The following is a 23335-nucleotide window of genomic DNA, read 5'->3' on the forward strand; positions in this document are numbered from 1 at the left end:
CAGGCAGCATCTGTGGAGAACATGGATAGGTGATGTTTCACAGAGTGCTGGAGTAACTCAGCCGGTCAGGCAGCATCTCTGGAGATCGTGGATAGGTAATGTTTCGGGTTGGAACCCTTCTGCAGACTGATTGTAGTGGGGGGGGGGAGAAAGCTGAAAGACCTCACCCCCCACTACAATCAGTCTGAGGTAGGCTCCCAACCTGAAACGTCACCCTGTCCATTCCTCTGTGGAATTCTCTGCCTCAGAGGCAGGTCCTCTGGATGCTTTCAAGAGAGAGCTAGATAGGGCTCTTAAAAATAGCGGAGTCAGGGGATATGGGGAGAAGGCAGGAACGGGGTACTGATTGGAGATGATCAGTCATGATCACATTGAATGGCGGTGCTGGCTCGAATGGCCTACTCCTGCACCTGTTGTCTATTGTCCATGTTCTCTAGTTAAGCTGCCTGACCCGCTGTGTTACTCTAGCACGCTGTTCTTTTTTTTTGTAAATGTAACATCTCCCCCCACCCTCTCTTTTCTGTGCCACACCCTGTTATGCACCCATTACTCGCGCTATCATGCTCACTTTTTATCCTCCCCCATCCCCTATGTCCCTCCACCTGTACCCCTTTATCCCTACCTCTAGCTTCACATTTCATTCCTCTCCTGATCTGACCCCCTTTTGTCTCCTTTTCTTCTCAAGCCTTTGTCCACCCATCTGCTAATCAACACCCTTCACCTGTATCCACCTATCACTTGCCGGCTCCTCCCCCATCCGACTTCCTTTCTTGTTTTCAAGTTGTTTTCTTGGTGTCAAGTTGGGATGTCAAGAATAGTCAAGAGAGTTTATTGCCATGTGTCCCAGATAGGACAATGAAATTCTTGCTTGCTGCAGCACAACAGAATATTGTAAGCATAAGTACAGAACAGTTCACTTCAATTCAATATACACATAAATTAGACAGATAAAGTGCAATAGGCTGTTACAGTTCAGAGTCTGTTTGTTGGCCAGTTTAATAGCCTGATGGCTGTGGGGAAGAATCTGTTCCTGAACCTGGATGTACCAGATTTCAGGCTCCTGTACCTTGTACCCGATGGTAGCAGAGAGATGAGTGTGTGGCCTGGATGGTGTGGGTCCTTGATGATGTTGGCAACCTTTTTGAGGCAGCGACTGCGATAGATCCTTTCGATGGTGGGGAGGTCAGAGCCGATGATGGACTGGGCAGTGGTCACAACTTTCTGCTTTTTTTCCACTCCTGGGCGCTCAAGTTGCCGAACCAAGCCACGATGCAACCAGTCAGCATGCTCTCTACTGTAGAAGTTAAAGAGAGTGCTCCTTGACATACCAACTCTCCGTAATCTTCTCAGGTGCTTTCTTTATAAATGCATCAGTGTGCTGGGACCAGGAAAGATCTTCGAAAATATGCATGCCCAGGAATTTGAAGTTCTTGGAAGTACAACAGGATCTGGGGGTCCTTGTTCATCAGTCAATGAAAGTAAGCGTGCAGGTACAGCAGGCAGTGAAGAAAGCGAATGTTGGCCTCCATAACAAGAGGAGTTCAGTATAGGAGCAAAGAGGTTCTTCTGCAGTTGTACAGGGCCCTAGTGAGACCATACCTGGAGTATTGTGTGCAGTTTTGGTCCCCTAATTTGAGGAAGGACATTCTTGCCATTGAGGGAATGCAGCGTAGGTTTACCATGTTAATTCCCTGGATGGCGGGACTGTCATATGCTGAGAGAGTGAAATGGCTGGGCTTGTATACTCTGGAATTTAGAAGGATGAGAGGGAATCTTATTGAAACACATAAGATTATTAAGGGTTTGGACATGCTAGAGGCAGGTAACATGTTCCCGAAGTTGGGGGAGCCCCAAACCAGGGGCCACAGTTTAAGAATAAGTGGTAAGCCACTTAGAACGGAGACGAGGAAACACTTTTTCTCACAGAAAGCCGCTACGAGACATCCATGAACTCCTATGGACCCGCTACGGATATTCTCCGAGTTCGAATCAGGGAAAAACTCAGGAGAACTCTTGAATTACCTCGTACAGTGGGACAGGGGCTTTACTTTGCAGTACAATCAAATGCATTACCATTATTCACCTTTTCATCCTATCAGGGAAATGCTTGGCCAAGTTTTCTAATCGAAAAGTCCCGTATTGTGTCAAGTTTAACCCTGATGAAGATAAGCAGAATCTGTTTGTGGCTGGAATGTCCGATAAGAAAATTGTCCAGGTGAGAAATCCACCCCTAATTTTGAAATGTATTATCAGTGACATCTAATTATTGTCCCGATCCAGATCCGATTTACAACAAAAGTCATCGTGACTAATGTGAAGCATCGACATTTTTTCCTGCAGTGGGACATTCGATCTGGAGAGATTGTGCAGGAGTATGATCGGCATCTGGGAGCCGTCAACACCATCACATTTGTGGATGAAAACAGGCGATTTGTGAGCACATCTGATGACAAGAGCCTCCGAGTGTGGGAATGGTAAGTTTCCGTGCCAGTGTGACAGAGAGATCATAGAACTGTACAGCATAGGAACAGGCCCTTCGGCCCACATTGTCTATGCTGAGTATGATGCCAAGATAAACTAATCTCAGTGTGCATGTTCAAGGTTGCCAGGTCTATTTATTGTCACATGTATCAGTTAAGGTTCAGTGAAATTTGAGTTGCCATACGAAGTGAAAAGTAACAAGAGACACACACACATCAAAGTTAACATAAATATCCATCACAGTAGATCCACATTCCTCCCTGTGATGGAAGGCAATAAAGTTCCATCTTCTTCCTCTTGTTCTCCCACCGTCGGGGGCAATGAAAGCCCCTGCAGCTGTCGATCGAAACTCCCGTGTGGGGGCGGTTGAAACTCTCTCCGCGGCATGGAGCTCCCGAGTCGGCCTCTTCTTACCAGAGACCGCGGGCTTCACGGTGTTAAAGTCCACGGGCCCCGCGTTTGGAACTTCGGTCCCCGACAAAGGGATCGCGAGACTCCTGCGGCTTTGAGCGCCCGTCGGTCTCCAGGAAAGGCCGCCAACTCCACGATGTCAGCTCGCAGTGGGGACGGAGATACGATACGGAAAAAATCACATCTCCATCGAGGTAAGAGATTGGAGAAAAAAAATTCCCCACACATAAAACAATCCAAGGAACACTAAAACATACTTTTTAACACATACTAAAAGTAACAAAACGGTGTTATCCCTATATCTCCATTCCCTGCATATCCATGTGCCAGTCTAAAAGTTTCTTAAATGCTACTTTCATGTCTGCCTCCACTACCACCCTAACAGCGCATTTCAGGCACTCACCTCCCCATACATCTCCTTTAAACTTTACCCTTATGTTTATATGTGATAGGATCAGAAGTAGACCATTCGGCCCATCAAGTCTACTCCGCCATTCAATCATGGCTGATCTATCTCTCCCTATTAACCCCATTCTCCTGCCTTCTCCCCACTGACACCCGTACTAATTACCTTAAAGCTATGCCTGCTAGTTGTTGATATTTCCAACCTGAGAGAAAGCTTCTGACTCTATACCCTATCAAGTCCCCATAGATCCCATGCATCTTAATTGCCATTCATTTTCTGTGGTTGCGTGTACGTGTGTGCAAGGGAGACGGTTCCTGAAGGATTGATATTCCACAAAACCTAGCATTCATTTCAATTATGAAATTTACTTCACTTAATGCTCAATTAGGTATTCTGTAGTCCATGTAAATCATGCAGTTATCTGTACCAAAGTTTCAAATTTCCCCATGTATATTCAGAGTATCATTTTAGAATTTTGCTTGCATCTTCTTATAGAATTACAGTCATACAGCGTGGAAACAGGCCCTTCGGCCCAACTCGCCCACATCGGCAAACAACTCCCATCTATACTAGTCCCACCTGCCCGCATTTGGCCCATATCCCTCTAAACCTGTCCTATCCATGTACCTGTCTAAATGTTTTTTAAACATTGGGATAGTCCCAGCCTCAACTACCTCCTCTGGCAGCTTGTTCCATACACCCATCACCCTTTGTGTGAAAAAGTCACCCTTCAGATTCCTATTAAATCTTTTCCCCTTCACCTTAAACCTATGTCCTTTGGTCCTCGATTCCCCTGCTCTGGGCAAGAAACTCTGTACATCTACCTGATCTATTCCCCTCATGATTTCGTAACCCTCTATAAGATCACCTCATCCTCCTGCGCTCCGAGGAATAGAGTCCCAGCCTGCTCAACCTCTCCCTGTAGCGTAGACCTTCTGGTCCTGGCAACAACCTCCTGAATCTTCTCTGTACCCTCTCCAGCTTGACAACATCTTTCGTATAATATATTCTTCTGCGGCTGGTTGCCGAGTTTATGCCAAATAAAATGTGTAGCGGCAGATTTTCATATCTTTCAGGTAATTAGCACCCTAGCCGCTATTTGGATGAGAATGGTTGAAGGGGGTGTCTTCTAAACGCATGCAAGCTCACTCACACAGACCTTCAGAGCTTCTTCTCAGATATGACTTAAAAACACAGTATTTTGATGAATAAATGCTTTATTGTTGATAGAAAAACTAAGATATATCCGTTTCTTCCGACTCGTTACTGCAATCTTCTTCGAACTCCAGCTTATTACTTTAGACATTAGAAAACTCCTCGTGTCTCCGTAACACTGGCAAGATCTGGCATGATCTCCTTTAGATCTCCCGTGGACTCCGCATGGCCCGCATGGTAGAAGGGTTAACCTTCCCCATGGTTTCTCCAAACTAATCTAAAAACTAAACTTCTGCGCAAGCCTCAAAGCTCCAAACACGCCCAAAAACACGTCATAAATCCCACCCACAATATAACGGGCAGTCTAAATTTAAAGGCACATGCCATCCTCAATGACATGCAAAACAGGCCAAATGGCCACTACAAAATGTTCTTCACATATCTAGACGCAGCTTGACATAAATGTTTTGTACTTTGAATTGATCGCTAATACAAATTAGATTAGTGAATTGGTAATGCAACCTAATGTTGTTGAATAGCTTGTTGGTTTTATTGGAAGTGTGCTTCAAAAAATGCTGTTGTAAAAATCAAGATTTGCCAGTGACACGAAAATTGATCAGATCGCTTGTGTTGGACAAAAATGCTGGAGAAACTCAGCGGGTGAGGCAACATCTATGGAGCGAAGGAAATAGACGACGTTTCGGGTTGAGACCCTTCTTCAGACTGATGTTGGGTGGGGGGGGCAGGAAGAAGAAAGGAAGAGGTGGAGACAGTAGGCTGTGGGAGAGCTGGGAAGGGGAGTGGAAAGAGGGAGAAAGCAGGGGCCACCTGAAATTGGAGGTCAATGTTCACAACGCTGGGGTGTAAACTGCCCAAGCGAAATATGAGGTGCTGCTCCTCCAATTTACGGTGGGACTCACTCTGGCCATGGAGGAGGCCCAGGACAGAAAGGTCAGATTCGGAATGGGATGGGGAGTTGAAGTGCTGAGCCACCGGGAGATCGGGTTGGTTATTGCGAACCGAGCGGAGGTGTTGGGCGAAGCGATCGCCAAGCCTACGCTTGGTCTCACCGATGCAGAGGATACAATAGATGAGGTTGGAGGAGATGCAGGTGAACCTCTGCCGCACATGGAAAGACTGCTTGGGTCCTTGGATGGAGTCAAGGGCGGAGGTAAAGCGACAAGTGTAGCATTTCCTAACTTCGCTTGTGTTAGTAACTCATTGAAAAAATAAAATGAATATCAATCTTCAGCTGATCATCATTCTGCATAAGACCAGCAACAGAAAATAAACTGGAAAATGGCTCAATGGCTTCAATAGTAGAGTTGCTAGGTCACCGCGTCAGAGACCCAAGTTCGATCCTGACCTCGGGTGCTGTCTGTATGGTGTTGTACGTTCTCCCAGTGACCTGGGTTTACTCCGGGTGCTCCGGTTGCTCTCACATCCCAAAGACGTGGGTTTACAGATTTGTAATGATAAATGTAGGTCCCTTACAGTCAGAAACTAGTGAAATTATAATGGGGGAAAAAAGGAAATGGCAGACCAGTTAAACAAGTACTTTGAAGGTAGACACAAAATGCTGGAGTACTCAGTGGGACATGCAGCATCTCTGGCGAGAGGGAATGGCTGATGTTTCGGTTCGAGACCCTTCCTCAGACTGAAGAAGAATCTCGACCCGAAACGTCACCCATTCTTCTCTCCAGAGATGCTGCCTGTCCCACTGAGTTACTCCAGCATTGTCTACCTTTGATGTAAACCAGCAGCTGCAGTTCTTTCCTACACAAACAATTCACTAAGGAAGACACAAACAATCTCTCAGAAATACTAGGGGACCGAGGATCTAGTGAGAGGGAGGAACTGAAGGAAATTCACATTAGTCAGGAAATGGTGTTAGGTAAACTGTTGGGACTGAAGGCATATAAACCCCCAGGGCCTGATGGTCTGCATCCTAGAGTACTCAAGGAAGTGGCTCTAGAAATCGTGGGTGCATTGGTGATCATTTTCCAATGTTCTATCGATTCAGGATCAGTTCCTGGGGACTGGAGGGTCACTAATGTAACCCCATTTTTTAAGAAAGGAGGGAGAGAGAAAACAGAATTATAGACCAGTTAGCCTGACATCGGTAGTGGGGAAGATGCTGGAGTCAACTATTAAAGATGTTATAGCAACTTTAGTAACTGGAAAGCATGGTCAAAGTCAGCATGGATTTATGAAAGAGGAAATCATGCTTGACTAATCCTTTGGAATGTTTTGAGGATGTAACAAGCAGAGTGGATAAGGGAGAGCCAATGGATGTGGTGTATCTGGACTTTCAAAAAGCCTTTGAAAAGGTCCCACACAAGAGATTAGAGTGCAAAATTGGAGCACATGGTATTGGGGGTATGGTATTGACATGGATAGAGAACTGGTTGGCAGACAGGAAGCAAAAAGTAGGAATTAATGAGTCCTTTTCAGAATGACAGGCAGTGACTAGTGGGGTGCCGCAAGGCTCAGTGCTGGGACCCCAGTTATTTACAATATATATTAACAATTTAGACGAAAGAATTAAATGTAACATCTCCAAGTGACACAAAGCTGGGTGGCAGTGTTAGCTGCGAGGAGGATGCTATGAGGCTGCAGGGTGATTTGGATAGGTTGGGTGTGTGAGCAGATGCATGGCAGATGCTGTATAATGTGGATAAATGTGAGGTTATCCACTTTGGTGGCAAGAACAGGAAGGCAGATTATTATCTGAATGGGGTCAGATTAGGAAATGGGGAGGTGCAACGAGACCTGGGTGTCCTTGTACATCAGTCACTGAAAGCAGGCAGTGAAGAAAGACAATGGCATGTTGGCTTTCATATCGTAAGGATTTGTGTATAGGAGCAAGGAGGTCCTACTGCTGTTGTACAGGGCCCTGGTGAGCACACCTGGAGTTTTGGTCCCAGTAATTTGAGGAAGGACATTCTTACTATTGAGGGAGTGCAGCGTAGGTTCACCATGTTAATTCCCAGGATGGCGGGACTGACATATGATGAAAGAATGGATTGACTGGGTTTATATTCACTGGAATTTAGGTTGAGAGGGGTTTTTGTAGAAGCATATAAAATTCTTAACGGATTGGACAGGCTAGATGCAGGAAAAATGTTCCCAATATTGGGGGAGTCCAGAACCCAAGAGTCAGTTTAAGAATAAGGGGTAGGCCATTTATATCTGAGATGAGAAAAAACGTTTTCACCCAGAGAGTTGTGAATCTGTGGAATTCTCTGCCACAGAAGGTAGTGGAGGATAATTCACTGGATTTATTCAAGAGAGAGTTTAGATATAACTCTTAAGGCTAACGGAATCAAGGGATATGGGGAGAAAGCAGGAACAAGGTACTGATTGTGAATGATCAGCCATGATCACATTGAATGGCAGTGCTGGCTCGAAGGGCCTATTCCTGCACCTATTTTTAATGTTTCCATGTTTATTGGCCTCTGTAAATTTCCGTTAGTGTGTAGGGAGTGGATTAGAACGTGGGATAACATAGTATGTGCAGGTGATGGATGGTTGGCATGAACTTGGTGGGCCGAAGGGCCTGTTTCCATGCTATAGATGGAAACTATACTAAACTAAATTTGCAGAAAAGTAAATGCAGTAGATAAAAATCTAGATTCTAAAGACAAGAGTGATCTCAGTGATATGTTCCTCCTGTGTTATTTTTTGTAGTTTACGTCCACAGATATAGGTAATTGTCTGTTTCCTCATCTAGTAGTCATTCCACATTCAAATGTGAAATATAGCACACTCCAGGCACAATATTCAGTGGATCACAGATACATAGAATGGTCAGAGCTCACAAGGTCACAGTTTAGGAATAAGGGGTAAGCCATTTAGAACGGAGATGAGGAAACACTTTTTCACACAGAGAGTTGTGAGTGTGGAATTCTCTGCCAGAGGGCAGTGGAGGCCAATTCTCTGGATACTCTCAAGAGAGAGTTAGATAGAGTTCTTAAAGATAGCAGAGTCAGGGGATATGGGGAGAAAGCAGGAACGGGGTACTGATTGGGGATGATCAGCCATGATCACATTGAATGGCGGTGCTGGCTCGAAGGACCTATTGTCTATTGCCATTAGGCCCATCTTGTTCATTGGCAGCTTTCTACCAGAGACAAACATCATGCACAAGTTGGTCAAATAATTTGCTTCTGTGCTGCACAACTCTATAATTCTAACTAAAACTATATTATAATAATCAAAGACAAAAAATAGCTTGTAATTTAAAAAAATGTAAATCTAGAATAATTCTGTAGATGATGAATATATATATAAATATTTGAAATATGAATATAGATTTACTTTTTATGCCATAGTTTACGTTTGCGTGGTGACTTCAATCTTTGTTACTTTCAATCCTCTCCAGGATCTATATCCTGGCATATCATTTATTTAATCCATTTTGAATGCACAAGCCCTTGACATCTTGAATACCTTGTAACAGTAATTAGTTGTTGCATTAGAACAGGCCAGTTGTAATATTATCACTTATGTATGAAACAAAACGGTGTGAATCGTAAACTGATTTGTTCTGTATTTATAGCCTGTAGTACAGTTGGAATGAACAAATAATTGACATTTATAGTAGGGGGAAAAAATCATTCATTTTCGTTTCAGTTCCGTGTTTAGTATTCTCTGTGCTTTTGGAAAGGATCTTTCAGTAATTGAATGTTGTTCAAATCAATTTGACTGCTTCCCCGAGGCTTTCAAATTTCAAAAATCAGATACACAGTAAATGCTTTGTATTCTGCTTCATTTTTAGAATCAGATATATCTGGTGCACAATGTGATGTGATTAATATATTGACATTATTTTTAACACATCTAAGTAAGAGCAAAGCATGTGATTGTCATGTTTTCATGTTGATTTGAAGGAGAAAATATATTGCTTAAAAAATACTAACACTCCATCTGAAGGAGGGACCTGACTTGTTCCTGAGTTCCTCCAGCACTTTGTTTTTAAGAAGGAACTGCAGATGCTGGAAAATCGAAGGTACACAAAAATGCTGGAGAAACTCAGCGGGTGCAGCAGCATCTATGGAGCGAAGGAGATAGGCAACGTTTCGGGCCGAAACGTTGCCTATCTCCTTCGCTCCATAGATGCTGCTGCACCCGCTGAGTTTCTCCAGCATTTTTGTGTACCTTCCTCCAGCACTTTGTGTTTTGCTCGATTCCAGCATCTGCAGTTCCTTGGAAGGAACTACAGATGCTGGTTTACACCGAAGATAGAGGCAAATTGTTGGAGTAACTCAGCGGGGCAGGCAACATTTCTGGAGAGAAGGGAAGACTGAGCTTTTCGGGTCGAGACCCTTTTTCAGTCTGAAGAAGGATATCGACTCGAAACGTCACTCATTCCTTCTCTCCAGACATGCTGCCTGTCCCAGTGAGTTAAGCCCCTGTCCCACTTTCACGACCTCTACCGAGTTTGCCCTTGACTCGTACTCGCAGCATGGTCGCCACAAGGTCGTAGGTGGGTCGTAGTGGTCGTGATGCTAGTCGTAGGTGCTCGTGGCATCAAGTAGGTCGCGCTGTTTTTTCTAGCCTGATTAAAAATGTCCACGATTTTAAAAAAAAGGTTGGCATGGGAAAAAACCGATACTTTTTACTCGTAGGTAGGTCGTAGTAGGTCGTGATGCTAGTCGTAGGTGGTCGGAGGCAGTCGAAGGTAATAGCTCTGGGGTGAAAAAAAGATCAGTAGAGAAAAAAAAGGTTATTTAAACAGCAGAACGTCACCTCTGTCACTCCAAGGCATGTTCATTCATAGCTGGAGAGGAGACTTGTGTTTTAGAGATGGCACCAAAAGGGCAGCAGCGCAGGGGGAGGGCACAACCCTCAAAAAAACCTGCCATGCAGATGTTGCCCACTCAAGAGGAGGAGTGGCAGGAGGTGATGCCACAGGAGGTGATAGTGCAGGAGGAGGTAGACCTGCATGAGAGACCCCTGGAGGAGGAGACCAGGGTGGTAGTATATGTCCCCACCACCACCCCATCCTTCACTGCCTCATTTGAAGGCAGCAAAGCAGCCCTTTCTCCTGTGTCTGACACAGCATCAGAGGCAGATGCCCCATTGATGGTGAGGGAGGGCTGGAGGAAGGGTATGCCCTACACCTTCACCAGGCAGCAGGAGGAGGACCTTGAGGAATGGTTCCAGCAGAATGCCATCCTGTACGAAAAGGAAAATAAGGGGTACAGGGACCGGGACAAGAATGGCATGCTTGCCATCCACTGCCCCACATGTGTGCTTAAAGTTCCATCTTTTGTCAAAGCCCAGCGCCACTCTCTTCCAGTCATCTGGTGTACTGGGACAGTCCATCACATCACCTCCATTCACCCATTGAGACCTCTTCTTGTGCTTCCTCTTCACCCTTGCTCTTCCCCTTCTGCCTTTCTTAAAAGGCTGCTGAATACAATACAATACAATACAATACAATTCAATTTATTGTCATTTGGACCCCTTGAGGTCCAAACGAAATGCCGTTTCTGCAGCCATACATTACAAACAAATAGACCCAAGACACAACATAATTTACATAAACATCCATCACATTGCTGTGATGGAAGGCCAAAAAAACTTATCTCTCCACTGCACTCTCCCCCCTTAAAAGGCTGCTGAAGCAAAAAGGCTACTGCAAACAGCAGTAAAACGCACATGGTCGCAGCCAGTCTTCAACATAGTCGAAGGAGGTCTTCAACATAGTCGTAGGAGGTCATAGGTTACCGCGACCTTGATTTTTTAAAAGTCGTTTAAGGTCGTCAGAGATTGCGAATTAAGTCGTGTAAGTGGGACAGGGGCTTTCCTCTAGCATTTTGTGTCTAACTGCAGTTCCTTGTATCTCCACTACTAACATTTTATTGGATCTATCCCAGAGATGGGGAACCTTGTCATATTGGAATGCTGCATTAAGTTAGCTGTAATCTAATGAGGCCGCTTCCAAGAAACTTCAATTAGATGTACTTCAAAATGTACATTATTTTGTTAAAAACAAACTACGTACTAACTTCAAGAAAATGAAAATTTTTTGTTAATTCTAAAGTTAACGAAACTTTTAATGACTTTGTTGTGACTGCTTTCTAGAGTATAGAGTCGCATTAGAACTAAATTGTGAGCATAACAGGTGTTAAAATAGCCCTCATGACTTATTAATGTTTTAATTGTGGCCGTCAGTCGGGGAGGATTATTTTGTTGAATCTTCTTTTACTCTTTGGTATTTTAAATATGTTCATTTTAAGATTAAAATAAAAATAATAAAAGACGAATAAAAACGTATTAATAAAAATAAAAGGATTTGTTCCACAAAATTTGGATTCATTCAAAAGGCTGCACTTAATGACCTAGAAGGCCGCGTGCGGGCCTTAAGGCCGCAGGTTCCCCACCCCTGATCTATCCCATTCCCATGTCATCTCACAATATACGGTGATCTCCAAGCTCTCCTCCTGACTCACCAAAGCGGTTTTAACAGGATTTACTTAGAGTAGCTTAGAGTAAGCTATTCCTAGCTTTAGTTTTTTTTGTGTCTGTTTGGTTGATGGTTGATGTGAGTCAGAATGCTGCAGATTAAAGTATCCACTCCAAGAGTTACAGACCTCAACTGAGAGAAGGCGATGCCAATTTAAAATCAGACAGTCAAATATTTTAGATAGACAAAAAAGGCTGGAGTAACTCAGCGGGACAGGCAACATCCCCGGAGAGAAGGAACGGGTGATGTTTCAGGTCAACAACTTTCTTCAGACTGAGAGTCAGGGGAGAGGGAAACTAAAGATATGGAAGTGAAAGGTGTGTAAATGACAAATCAAAGCAGACGATGGTCAAGGAAATGTCGAATGGTTCATTGTTGGCTGAGGAGAAGTTGACAACGAGGCATACAACCAGTAAAAGTAATCCGGAGGAGGACAGCGAAACTAATCGGAAAACTAGGGTGGGGGAGGGACGGAGAGAGAGGGAAAGCAAGGGTCTCTCAGTCAAACATTTTCAAAAGATTCTAAGGATCTGTTTAAGACAGACTGGGAAGTTTTCCCAATGTCAATAGACAATAGGTGCAGGAGTAGGCCATTTGGCCCTTCGAGCCATTCAATGTGATCATGGCTGATCATCCCCAAATCAGTACCCCGTTCCTGCCTTCTCCCCAACATGTTGAAAAATATTCACGAGTCTTCCCGTGCTTACCTGCCATTAGCGAGTCTTCCCGAGTACCTGCCGTTAGCGTTACGCGCCGCTAAGAGACGTCCCCGCGCTCCGACGTACCCGCTACGTACATTCTCCGTGCTTACCACGAGTTTGATTTTTTTTAAATTCGTGAGAGCTCTTGGAATGAACTTGTGCCGTGGGACAGGGCTATTAGTTAGGTTTAGGATTTTATTGTCATGTGTAGAAGTAGAATGAAAAGCTTTTGTTTAGTGTCCCACCCAATCAAGTCAGATAAAACTATACATAAATACAATCCAGTACAAAAGATAGAGTGGAGAAAAATATCAGAGTGCAGAATATAGTTCTCAGCATTACAGCGTAACAGCACCAAGTAAAAGGTCCAATGTCCGCAATGAGATGGATTGGAAAATTGGACAGTACCCTAGCTTATGGATGGACAGGTCAAAAGCTTAATAACAGAGGGGAAGAAACTGTTCCTGAGTCTGGTGATGCGCACTTTCAAGCTTCTGTATCTTCTGCCGCATGGGAGAGGGAAAAATAAAGAATGACCGGGGTGGGGAAAGTTAATGATTATGTTGGCAGCTTTCCCAAGGCAGCGTGAAGTTATTGATTATATGATCACTGACGTCTGAAGAAGGGTCTCGACCTGAAACATCAACTATTCCTTTTCTCCAGAGATGCTGTCTGACCAGCTGAGCTACTCCAGCTTTTGGTGTCAAGTCTTCGGTTTAAACCAGCATCTGCAGATCCTTCCCACACCTTACGGGCCTGTCCCACTTAGGCAACGTTTTAGTGACTGCAGGAGACCGTGCAGTCGCCACATGTTTGCGGGTAGTTGCCGGGGAGTCGCCTTCATGGTCGCGAGGAGTTCCTGCATTCTGGGAACTAGTCGCGGCCTCATTATGGTCGCTACGAATTTTTCAACATGTTAAAAAATTAGCGACAACTAGAATGAAGCCGCCATGGAGAGCAGCGAGAATTCTCGTGCCGTGGGTGGGTTGCCAGGAGGTGCTAGTGGGTTGCCAGGAGGTCGAAGGTTCTCGGAGGTTCTCGTAGGTTGTAGCCGGTAGGTCGTAGGTTGTAGCCGGTGCTGACCAATGAATTTCATTGGCTCATTGAGGGAAAAAACGTAGGCAGTAGTTTTCAGAACCAAGGAAACATTAAATGTTCGCCGAGCTTCACAGCCGTGTATCTCTGGCTTCTTAAAAGTTGTCTCCACTCCTTCTTTGCCCTCTCTGCACTCCCTCTATGGCAATAATGTCCTTCCTCAGATTTGGAGACCAAAACTGTTCGCAATACTCCAGGTGTGGTCTCACCAAGACCCTGTACAACTGCAGTAGAACCTCCCTGCTCCTATACTCAAATCCTTTTGCTATGAATGCTAACATACCATTCACTTTCTTCACTGCCTGCTGCACCTGCATGCCTACTTTCAATGACTGGTGTACCATGACACCCAGGTCTCGTTGCATCTCCCCTTTTCCTAATCGGCCACCATTCAGATAATAGTCTACTTTCCTGTTTTTGCCACCAAAGTGGATAACCTCACATTATCCACATTATACTGCATCTGCCATGCATTTGCCCATTCACCCAGCCTATCCAAGTCACCTTTCAGTCTCCTAGCATCCTCCTCACAGCTAACACTGCCCCCAGCTTAGTGTCATCCGCAAACTTGGAGTTGTTGCATTCAATTCCCTCGTCCAAATCATTAATATATATTGTAAATAGCTGGGGTCCCAGCACTGAGCCTTGCGGTACCCCACTAGTCACTGCCTGCCATTGTGAAAAGGACCCATTTACTCCTACTCTTTGCTTCCTGTCTGACAGCCAGTTCTCTATCTACATCAATACTGAACCCCCAATACCGTGTGCTTTAAGTTTGTATACTAATCTCTTATGTGGGACCTTGTCGAAAGCCTTCTGAAAGTCCAGATATAACACATCCACTGGTTCTCCCCTATCCTCAAAAAATTCTATAAGATTCGTCAGACATGATTTACCTTTCGTAAATCCATGCTGACTTTGTCCAATGATTTCACCACTTTCCAAATGTGCTGCTATCCCATCTTTAATAACTGACTCTAGCAGTTTCCCCACTTATTAGACTAACTGGTCCCCGTTTTCTCTCTCCCTCCCTTTTTAAAAAGTGGGGTTACATTAGCTACCCTCCAATCCTCAGGAACTACTCCAGAATCTAAAGAGTTTTGAAAAATTATCACTAATGCATCCACTATTTCTGGAACTACTTCCTTAAGTACTCTGGGATGCAGCCTATCTGGCCCTGGGGATTTATCGGCCTTTAATCCATTCAATTTACCCAACACCACTTCCCGACTAACCTGGATTTCACTCAGTTCCTCCATCTCCTTTGACCCCCGGTCCCCTGCTATTTCCGGCAGATTATTTATGTCTTCCTTAGTGAAGACGGAACCAAAGTAGTTATTCAATTGGTCTGCCATATCCTTGTTCCCCATGATCAATTCACCTGTTTCTGACTGCAAGGGACCTACATTTGTTTTAACTAATCTCTTTCTCTTCACATATCTATAAAAACTTTTGCAGTCAGTTTTTATGTTCCCTGCCAGTTTTCTTTCATAATCTATTTTCCCTTTCCTAATTAAGCCCTTTGTCCTCCTCTGCTGGTCTCTGAATTTCTCCCAGTCCTCTGGTAGGCTGCTTTTTCTGGCTAATTTGTACGCTTCATCTTTTGCTTTGATACTATCCCAGATTTCCCTTGTTATCCACGGATGCACTACCTTCCCTGATTTATTCTTTTGCCAAACTGGGATGAACAATTTTTGTAGTTCATCCATGCAGTCTTTAAATGCCTTCCATTGCATATCCACCGTCAACCCTTTAAGAATTAATTGCCAGTCTATCTTGGCCAATTCACGTCTCATACCCTCAAAGTTACCTTTCTTTAAGTTCAGAACCATTGTTTCTGAATTAACAATGTCACTCTCCATCCTAATGAAGAACTCAACCATATTATGGTCACTCTTGCCCAAGGGGCCACGCACAACAAGACTGCTAACTAACCCTTCTTCATTACTCAATACCCAATCTAGAATAGCCTGCTCTCTCGTTGGTTCCTCTACATGTTGGTTTAGAAAACTATCCCGCATACATTCCAAGAAATCCTCTTCCTCAGCACCCCTGCCAATTTGATTCACCCAATCTATATGTATCTCTATCTCTCTCTCTTCCACTCTGACAGTCGCCATTCCAGTTGCCGGTTTTTCAGGCGACTGTCGGCAACAGTCCGCTGAAAAATCGCACATTTGCTCATAATTTGCTGTTTGTTGGACTGCTTGTCTCCAAATTAGCCTTTTTGTTGCGTGCTAACCAGTCAGTGGAACGACAATATTTGACTCGGTTATAATAGTGACTACAAGAGTAACTTTGTGACTTTAAAGTGCTTACCACTGCCCTGGAGGATACAGCATAAATACAATCTTGTTCTTTTATTCCTTTTGCTAGTTTCATTTTAATGGGAAGCAATTTATTTGTGGCCAAGGACCAGTTGGATACTTTTCATGAGATATCCTGTGATACCGTGAGCTAATGCATTACCACGGGTTACTGGAGTGTAGGCATAATTCTCTGCTTTTGTGAAATTCAGATCTCAATGATATTCATTTACTTTTTTTTGTTTTAGAGAATAGACAATAGGTGCAGGACTAGGCCATTCGGCCCTTCGAGCCAGCACCGCCATTCAAAGCGATCATGGCTGATCATCCCCAATCAGTACCCCGTTCCTGCCTTCTCCCCGTATCCCCTGACTCCGCTATTTTTAAGAGCCCTATCTAGCTCTCTCTTGAAAGCATCCAGAGAACCTGCCTCCACCGCCCTCTGAGGCAGAGAATTCCACACACTCACCACGCTCTGTGTGAAAAAGTGTTTCCTCATCTCCGTTGTAAATGGCTTACTCCTTATTCTTAAACTGTGGCCCCTGGTTCTGGACTCCCCCAACATCGGGAACACGTTTCCTGCCTCTAGCGTGTCCAAGCCCTTAACAATCTTTTTATAATGCACTTGATGTTTTGGTGTCACAGCGTCATTTAAATGAGAAAAAAAAACTTGAATTAGGGTTTTGGTTGAACTTTTTGTTGAGTTCTGAGCAGCCTTTAATACTGACGTTTTGGGATTAACGTTAAGGTTTTTTATTGTCACAGTAAACAGCTTTGTTTTGCGCACTATCCAATCGGATCAGATATACTATACTCAAATACAAACAATACAAACTCAAGAACAAAAGGTAGATCAAAGGGGAACTTACAGAGTGCAGACTATAGTTCTCAGCATTGTAGCGCATCAGTTCCACAGACAAATGTCCCGCTGAGTTACTCCAGATTTTTGCGTTTTATCTTTGGTTTAAACCAGCATCTGCATCAAGTGACCCCCACATTCCCTCTTCCCCACCCCTCCCACCCCAGTCGTTCTACCCGTTCCACTGTTCCCATCCTTGTACCCATCTCATTATCATCAAAGATGATGCCTGACCTGCTGAGTTCCTCCAGCACTTTGTGTTTCGCTCAAGATTCCATTGTGTCTCTGTTTTACATCTATGAATGAATGCAATGGGCTCATTCTCTGGGAAGTGAACCAACCCGTCACACACGTGACCAGATGTCGCCACAGAGCGATACATTAAAAACAATTATTGTAAGAGGTTCATCTTATTCATTGCTATTTTCCTACCTACAGAACTATAATGCATGTCTGCTAAATATGTGAACATTCTGGCTTTTTAAAATTCACAAGAGTTTGTCTAACATTTCTGCGCAGCGTCACACACGTGACCAGTCCTATTTTTGACCTCTGACCCTTAACAAACATATTGTCAGCATAACATAACATTTTTACTTGATAAATCGGGGGGGAAAAAAATCGTACATACAGTACAGGACAATATACCTTTAATGCTTTCAGAATTAGAAGAGATGTATTCCGCCATTTTTCAAACACACCGTGTGGTTTTGATCACACACGTGACTAAGACTGGGCCTAAATGTTGATCCACTCTTGCAGGGTTCTCCCATTAGCTCACATTACACTTTTAAAAGATTTTTACACATAATAAGTACACCTTTGTCAGCAAGCTTGGAATGTTTTTCCGTGCAACCTTGAATTGAATGAATCTTCGAGAATAGTAGAACCGATGCGTTCAAACGACTTGCATAATCTTGTTCAGATGTTCTTATTTGTAACAGCTGGATTGCATTGTGACCCGCACTGACAGGCCGATGTTATCCATTCGTATTTTTCTGGGTAATTATATGGTAGCAACTCCTGTGTTTCATTTAGTGAATTTTATTATTTTTAAATATCCAAACCCATTGCCAATCTTTATACTATTCAAGTCCATATTTTGTAAGTTAAGAATTCAGCACTTTCATATGGATTTCTGGTGCACAAATTTGGAGCCAAATTCCTGAAGAAGGGTTTTGGCCCGAAACGTTGCCTATTTCCTACGTCCCATAGATGCTGCCGCACCCGCTGAGTTTCTCCAGCACTTTTGTCTACCTTCCTTCAGTTTAGTTTAGAGATACAGCTTAGTTTAGAGATACAGCGTGGAAACAGGCCTTGGGCCCACAGAGTCCGCGCCGACCAGCGATTCCTGGACACTAGCGCTACCCTACACACTAGGGACAATTTATAATCTTTACCGAAGCCAATTAACCGAAGCCCACAAACCTTTGGAGCGCGGGAGGAAACCAGAGCACCCGGAGAAAACCCACGCGGTCGCGGATGAACGTATAAAACTCCGCAGTCAGGATCGAACCCGGATCTCTGGTGCCACGAGGCAGCAACTCTACCGCTGCGCCACCGTGCCATCCCCATCAGATTTTATTCTCGTTTTAGTTGAGCAAGATTACTCGACCACTTTAGTGACGTCACCTCTAAGGGCAGGACATTTGAGGAAGGACATTCTTGCTATTGAGGGAGTGCAGGGTAGGTTTACAAGGTTAATTCCCGGGATGGCGGGACTGTCATATGCTGAGAGAATGGAGCAGCTGGGCTTGTGCACTCTGGAGTTTAGAAGGATAAGAGGTGATCTCATTGAAACATATAAGATTGTTAAGGACTTGGACACGCTAGAGGCAGGCAACATGTTCCCGATGTTGGGGGAGTCCAGAACCAGGGGCCACAGTTTAAGAATAAGGAGTAAGCCATTTAGAACGGAAACGAGGAAACACTTTTTCTCACAGAGAGTGGTGAGTCTGTGGAATTCTCTGCCTCAGAGGGCGGTGATGGCAGGTTCTCTGGATACTTTCAAGAGAGAGCTAGATAGGGCTCTTAAAAATAGCGGAGTCAGGGAATATGGGGAGAAGGCAGGAACAGGGTACTGATTGGGGATGATCAGCAATGATCACATTGAATGGCGGTGCTGGCTCGAAGGGCCGAATGGCCTACTCCTGCACCTATTGTCTATTGTCTATATTGTCTATTAGAAGTTGACTTTTACAAAGGGAGTCCTTAACATAGAACTGTATGTGACTTTATGTTGCACTAAATATTGTGCCCTTGATCCTGTATCTGTGCACTCTGGACAGCTCATTGTAATCATGTGTAGTCTTTCTCACTAATTGGATAGCAGACAAATAAAAGTTGTTCACTGTACTTTTGTACACGTGATAATAATAAATTAAACTAATCAATACAGCACAGGAACGGGCCCTTTTACTTATTTAACAGCCTCTTAACCGCCCCTTTTGCCTGCCGCCTGCCTCCACCTCCACCACCACCACCGCTGGCAGTGTGTTCCAGACACCCACCAATCTCTGTGTAATACTTGCCGTGCACATCTGCTTTAAACTTAAAGCTGTTGACCACGAGTGTTTGATTCCCAACCTGGGAGAAAGGTTCCACTCTATCATTTCCTCTCAGAATTTTATATACTTCTATCAGTTTTCCCCTCGGCCCCCGTCGCTCCAGGGAAAACAATCCAAGTTTGTCCAATCCCTTCTTATAGCTAATACCTTCTAATCCAGCAGCATTCTGGTAAACCTCTTTACTCAACTCTACTTTGCTTCTCACTTGTGACATGTTCATTACGCTCGTGTGGCTATAGGGCATCTACCACACACGGTGCCTCAGGAAGGCCGTCAGCATCCATAAAGACTCATCACACCCTTGTAATGGACTGTTCGAACTACTTCCCTCCGGCAGACGTTACAAGGCCTTCTACGCCTGAACCTCCAGACTCAGGAACAGCTTCATTCCCAGAGCTATAGCGGCTCTGAACCGGCCCTGCTGAGTGCCCCCCACCCCCACGGACTGTCTCCCTCGGATGGTCACGTCACACAGACACATCTGCACTTTAGTCTGTTTGAACTGTTTTGACTATTTTACTGTTGTAATGTTATTTTACAAACCATGTTCTCGGGGTATCTAAATCTAAATGTTATTAGTTACTTAAGTTATGACATCGGATGGAAGCTGCATACCAAATCCCGTTGCACTTATGTGCAATGACAAAATATATTATTATTATTATTATTATTATTATTATTATTATTATTATTATTATTATTATTATTATTAAATCTGCATCTTAAATACACCAGGATGCTTTTTTATTCCTGTGGTGTTGCACATAACGTAGTAATTAGTAGCAGGAGCAGGCTTTTGGCTCCCTGAGTCTGCTCTGCCATTAAACCTGGTCATTGCTGATCATATTGTCTTTACATAAAGGAAATAGATCATTCAGCTCGACACCGTTATGTCACCCATACACCTTTCCAGGAGCGACATGGTGGCGCAGTGGTAGAGTTGCTGCCTAATGGGCCAGTCCCACATAGGCGACGACAGGCGACTGCCGCAAAATTTCCAACATGTTAAAAACATTTTGGTAACAGTGGCAACAATTTTTGCTGACGTAGGTTGACGTAGGTGTTGTCGTAGCTTGTCGCCAGGTGTTGTCGGTGGATTCAATTAAAACTAGTCCCTGGCAGTCACCTAAAGTGTCGCCTAAGTGGGACAGGCCCATTACAGCGCTAGAGACCCGGGTTCCATCCTGACTACAGGTGCTGTCTGTACGGAGTTTGTACCTTCTCCCCGTGACCTGCGTGGGTTTTCCACGGGTGCTTCGGTTTCCTCCCACACTCCAAAGAAGTACAGGTTTGTAGGCTAATTGGCTTGGTATAATTGTAAATTTTCCCTAGTGTGTGTAGGATACTCTTCTGATTGTTTACCTTGTCGTGGTGAAGAGGCTTGCGTGACGTCATGATTCTGAGAGCGATGCCGTCGGAAGCACCAGCTTCTGGTAGGGCCTCCCATGGCGGTAAGGTCGAGGATGATGGGCCAGACTAGGAGCGATCCAACCTACAAGACCTCGACGGCGGACCAGGCGGACAAAGTTATCTTGAACTCAACGGCTGTGAAGGCGGATGAAGGCTGCAACAGATCTATCAGCTCCAATCGTCTTGGTTCCCTTGCCATTGGAATGAGTTGATTGATTTGTGAAGGACCGTGTGCTTCTTGGAGTGCAACATCAAGTACACGTTAAACAAACACACGCACAGGCGTCTTCGTTCTGTGAGGATGGTGTTAGTGTACAGGGTTGGCACGGACCCTGTGGGCCGAAGGGCCTGTTTCAGCGCTCTATCTCTAAAGCAAATATAGTCTGTACAATAAAGAAATATATAATTCAGCTCAACACTATCACGTCACCCATTCACCTTTCAAGGAACAATTGAATCGCGATGAACAAGAAGCAAGAGTAGGCTATTTAGCACTTCTAGCTTTCCAGTGCTGGCAGCAGCATTTCATTTAACAAATCCCTAGACATGCTTCTCACACACAGTTTCAATATCGGCATTGGGGTTATTTTTTATTACCCGTATATTTTAATATCGGTCCAGATGTTCTGGATTCTGCTGTCGGAGGAAATGGCTTTAAGATTTGTAGTCTCTTGATGGTTGTAATTTTAGACCACCCTTCGAAACTTAATAGTGTGTATATGCAGTCTGAGGAATGGTCTCGAAACGTCACCAATTCCTTTTCTCCAGAGATGCTGCCTGACCCGCTGAGTTACTCCAGCTTTCAGTGTCCATCTGCAGTTAGTTAGTTAGGTTAAGGTTTTTAGTGTCATGTGTAGAAGTAGAATGAAAAGCTTTTGTTTAGTGTGCTATCCAATCAAGTCAGATAAAACTATACATAAATACAATCCAGTACAAAAGGTAGAGTGGAGAAAAATATCAGAGTGCAGAATATAGTTCTCAGCATTATAGCGTAACAGCTCCATGTAAAAGGTCCGAAGAAGGGTTTTGGCCCGAAACGTTGCTTATTTCCTTCGCACTATAGATGCTGCTGCACCTGCTGAGTTTCTCCAGCATTTTTGTCTACCTTCGATTTTCCAGCATCTGCAGTTCCTTCTTAAACAAGTAAAAGGTCCAATGTCCGCAATGAGATGGATTGGAAAATTGGACAGCACCCTAGCTTATGGATGGACAGGTCAAAAGCTTAATAACAGAGGGGAAGAAGCTGTTCCTGAGTCTGGTGGTGCGCGCTTTCAAGCTTCTGTATCTTCTGCTCGATGAGAGTGGGAAAAGAAGGAATGACCGGGGTGGGGAAAGTTAATGATTATGTTGGCTGCTTTCCCGAGGCAGCATGAAGTGTAGATGGAAACAATGGTGATATATATCTGATCTGTGTGATGGACAGGGCTACATCCACAACTCCCTGCAATTTCATGCAGGCTTGGGCTGAGCTGTTCCCAAACCATGCTGTGATGCAACCCTGTGGTGCATCGGTAGAAGTTTGGAAAGGTCATTGGAGAGTTAGTTAATAAGACTTAGCTTCTGTACATGCGAAGAGCAAGCATTTTACATGTACTGAGATACAGTAAAATGATTGTTCCTTTCAGTCAATCTGCACTTGACCCATTTAGACAAGTTAGGTTTACTGCTATTGTCACCTAAGTCAAGAGACAAGACAAGAGTCTGGAGAAGGGTTTCGGCCCGAAACGTTACCTATTTCCTTCGCTCCATAGATGCTGCTGCACCCGCTGAGTTTCTCCAGCATTTTTGTGTACCTTCTATTTTCCAGCATCTGCAGTTCCTTCTTAAACAAGAGACAAGAGACATTTATTGTCACATGTACCAATTGGTACAGTGAAATGTGTGGTCACCATACAGCCATACGAATAAAAAAAGAGCACAGAACACGATAGTCTTGAACATAGACATCCCCACACAGCAGAATCAAAGTTTCCCACTGTGAGGGAAGGCACCAAAGTTCAGTCATCCTCCTCTGTTGTCCTCTGTTGTTCACCCGTGGTCGGGGGACTCCCGAACCCCTCGCTGTCGCCGATGTTCAGGCCCGCTCGCCGGATGATGGAACTCTGACGTCGGAATGGGAGAACATTCTCAGCGGCTTGGACTTCCGATTCGGCCACTTCCTACCGGAGACCGCGGCTCCCGAAGTCCACAGGCCGAGCTGGGCGGAGATTCACACTGGCGGTCCTCGGCAAAAGGATCCAAGGACTCCGCGATGTTGAAGTCAGCGCCGCCCGCGCTGGAAGCTCCGCAAACCACAGCTCCACGATGTCGAAGCAGCAGGCCCAACACTCCGGAGCTTCAAACGGCGATCCCAGGTAAGGCATCGCCTGCTCCGCTGCCGAAGCTTTGATGCGGTCTCTGGCGGGAAAGGCCGCGCCAATCCAGTTGTTAGGCCACGAGGGGGGTGCGAAGTTGCGACACGGAGAATAGT

The 23335-nt window shown here is 44.6% G+C and overlaps 1 protein-coding gene across 2 annotated transcripts in view; it reads left to right on the forward strand.

Moving 5' to 3' along the window:
• The window catches only part of cdc40 (cell division cycle 40), a 165251-nt gene that overhangs the window by 103186 nt on the left and 38730 nt on the right, over positions 1-23335 (forward strand). For both annotated transcript variants that reach the window (XM_033021983.1, XM_033021984.1), the window contains 2 exons: positions 2100-2215; positions 2341-2474. In XM_033021983.1, coding sequence (XP_032877874.1) covers positions 2100-2215; positions 2341-2474 — 250 coding nt within the window. The remainder of the gene's footprint in view (positions 1-2099; positions 2216-2340; positions 2475-23335) is intronic.

This window comes from Amblyraja radiata, chromosome 5 (genome assembly GCF_010909765.2).
Source record: "Amblyraja radiata isolate CabotCenter1 chromosome 5, sAmbRad1.1.pri, whole genome shotgun sequence".
Classification (NCBI taxonomy): Eukaryota; Metazoa; Chordata; class Chondrichthyes; order Rajiformes; family Rajidae; genus Amblyraja; species Amblyraja radiata.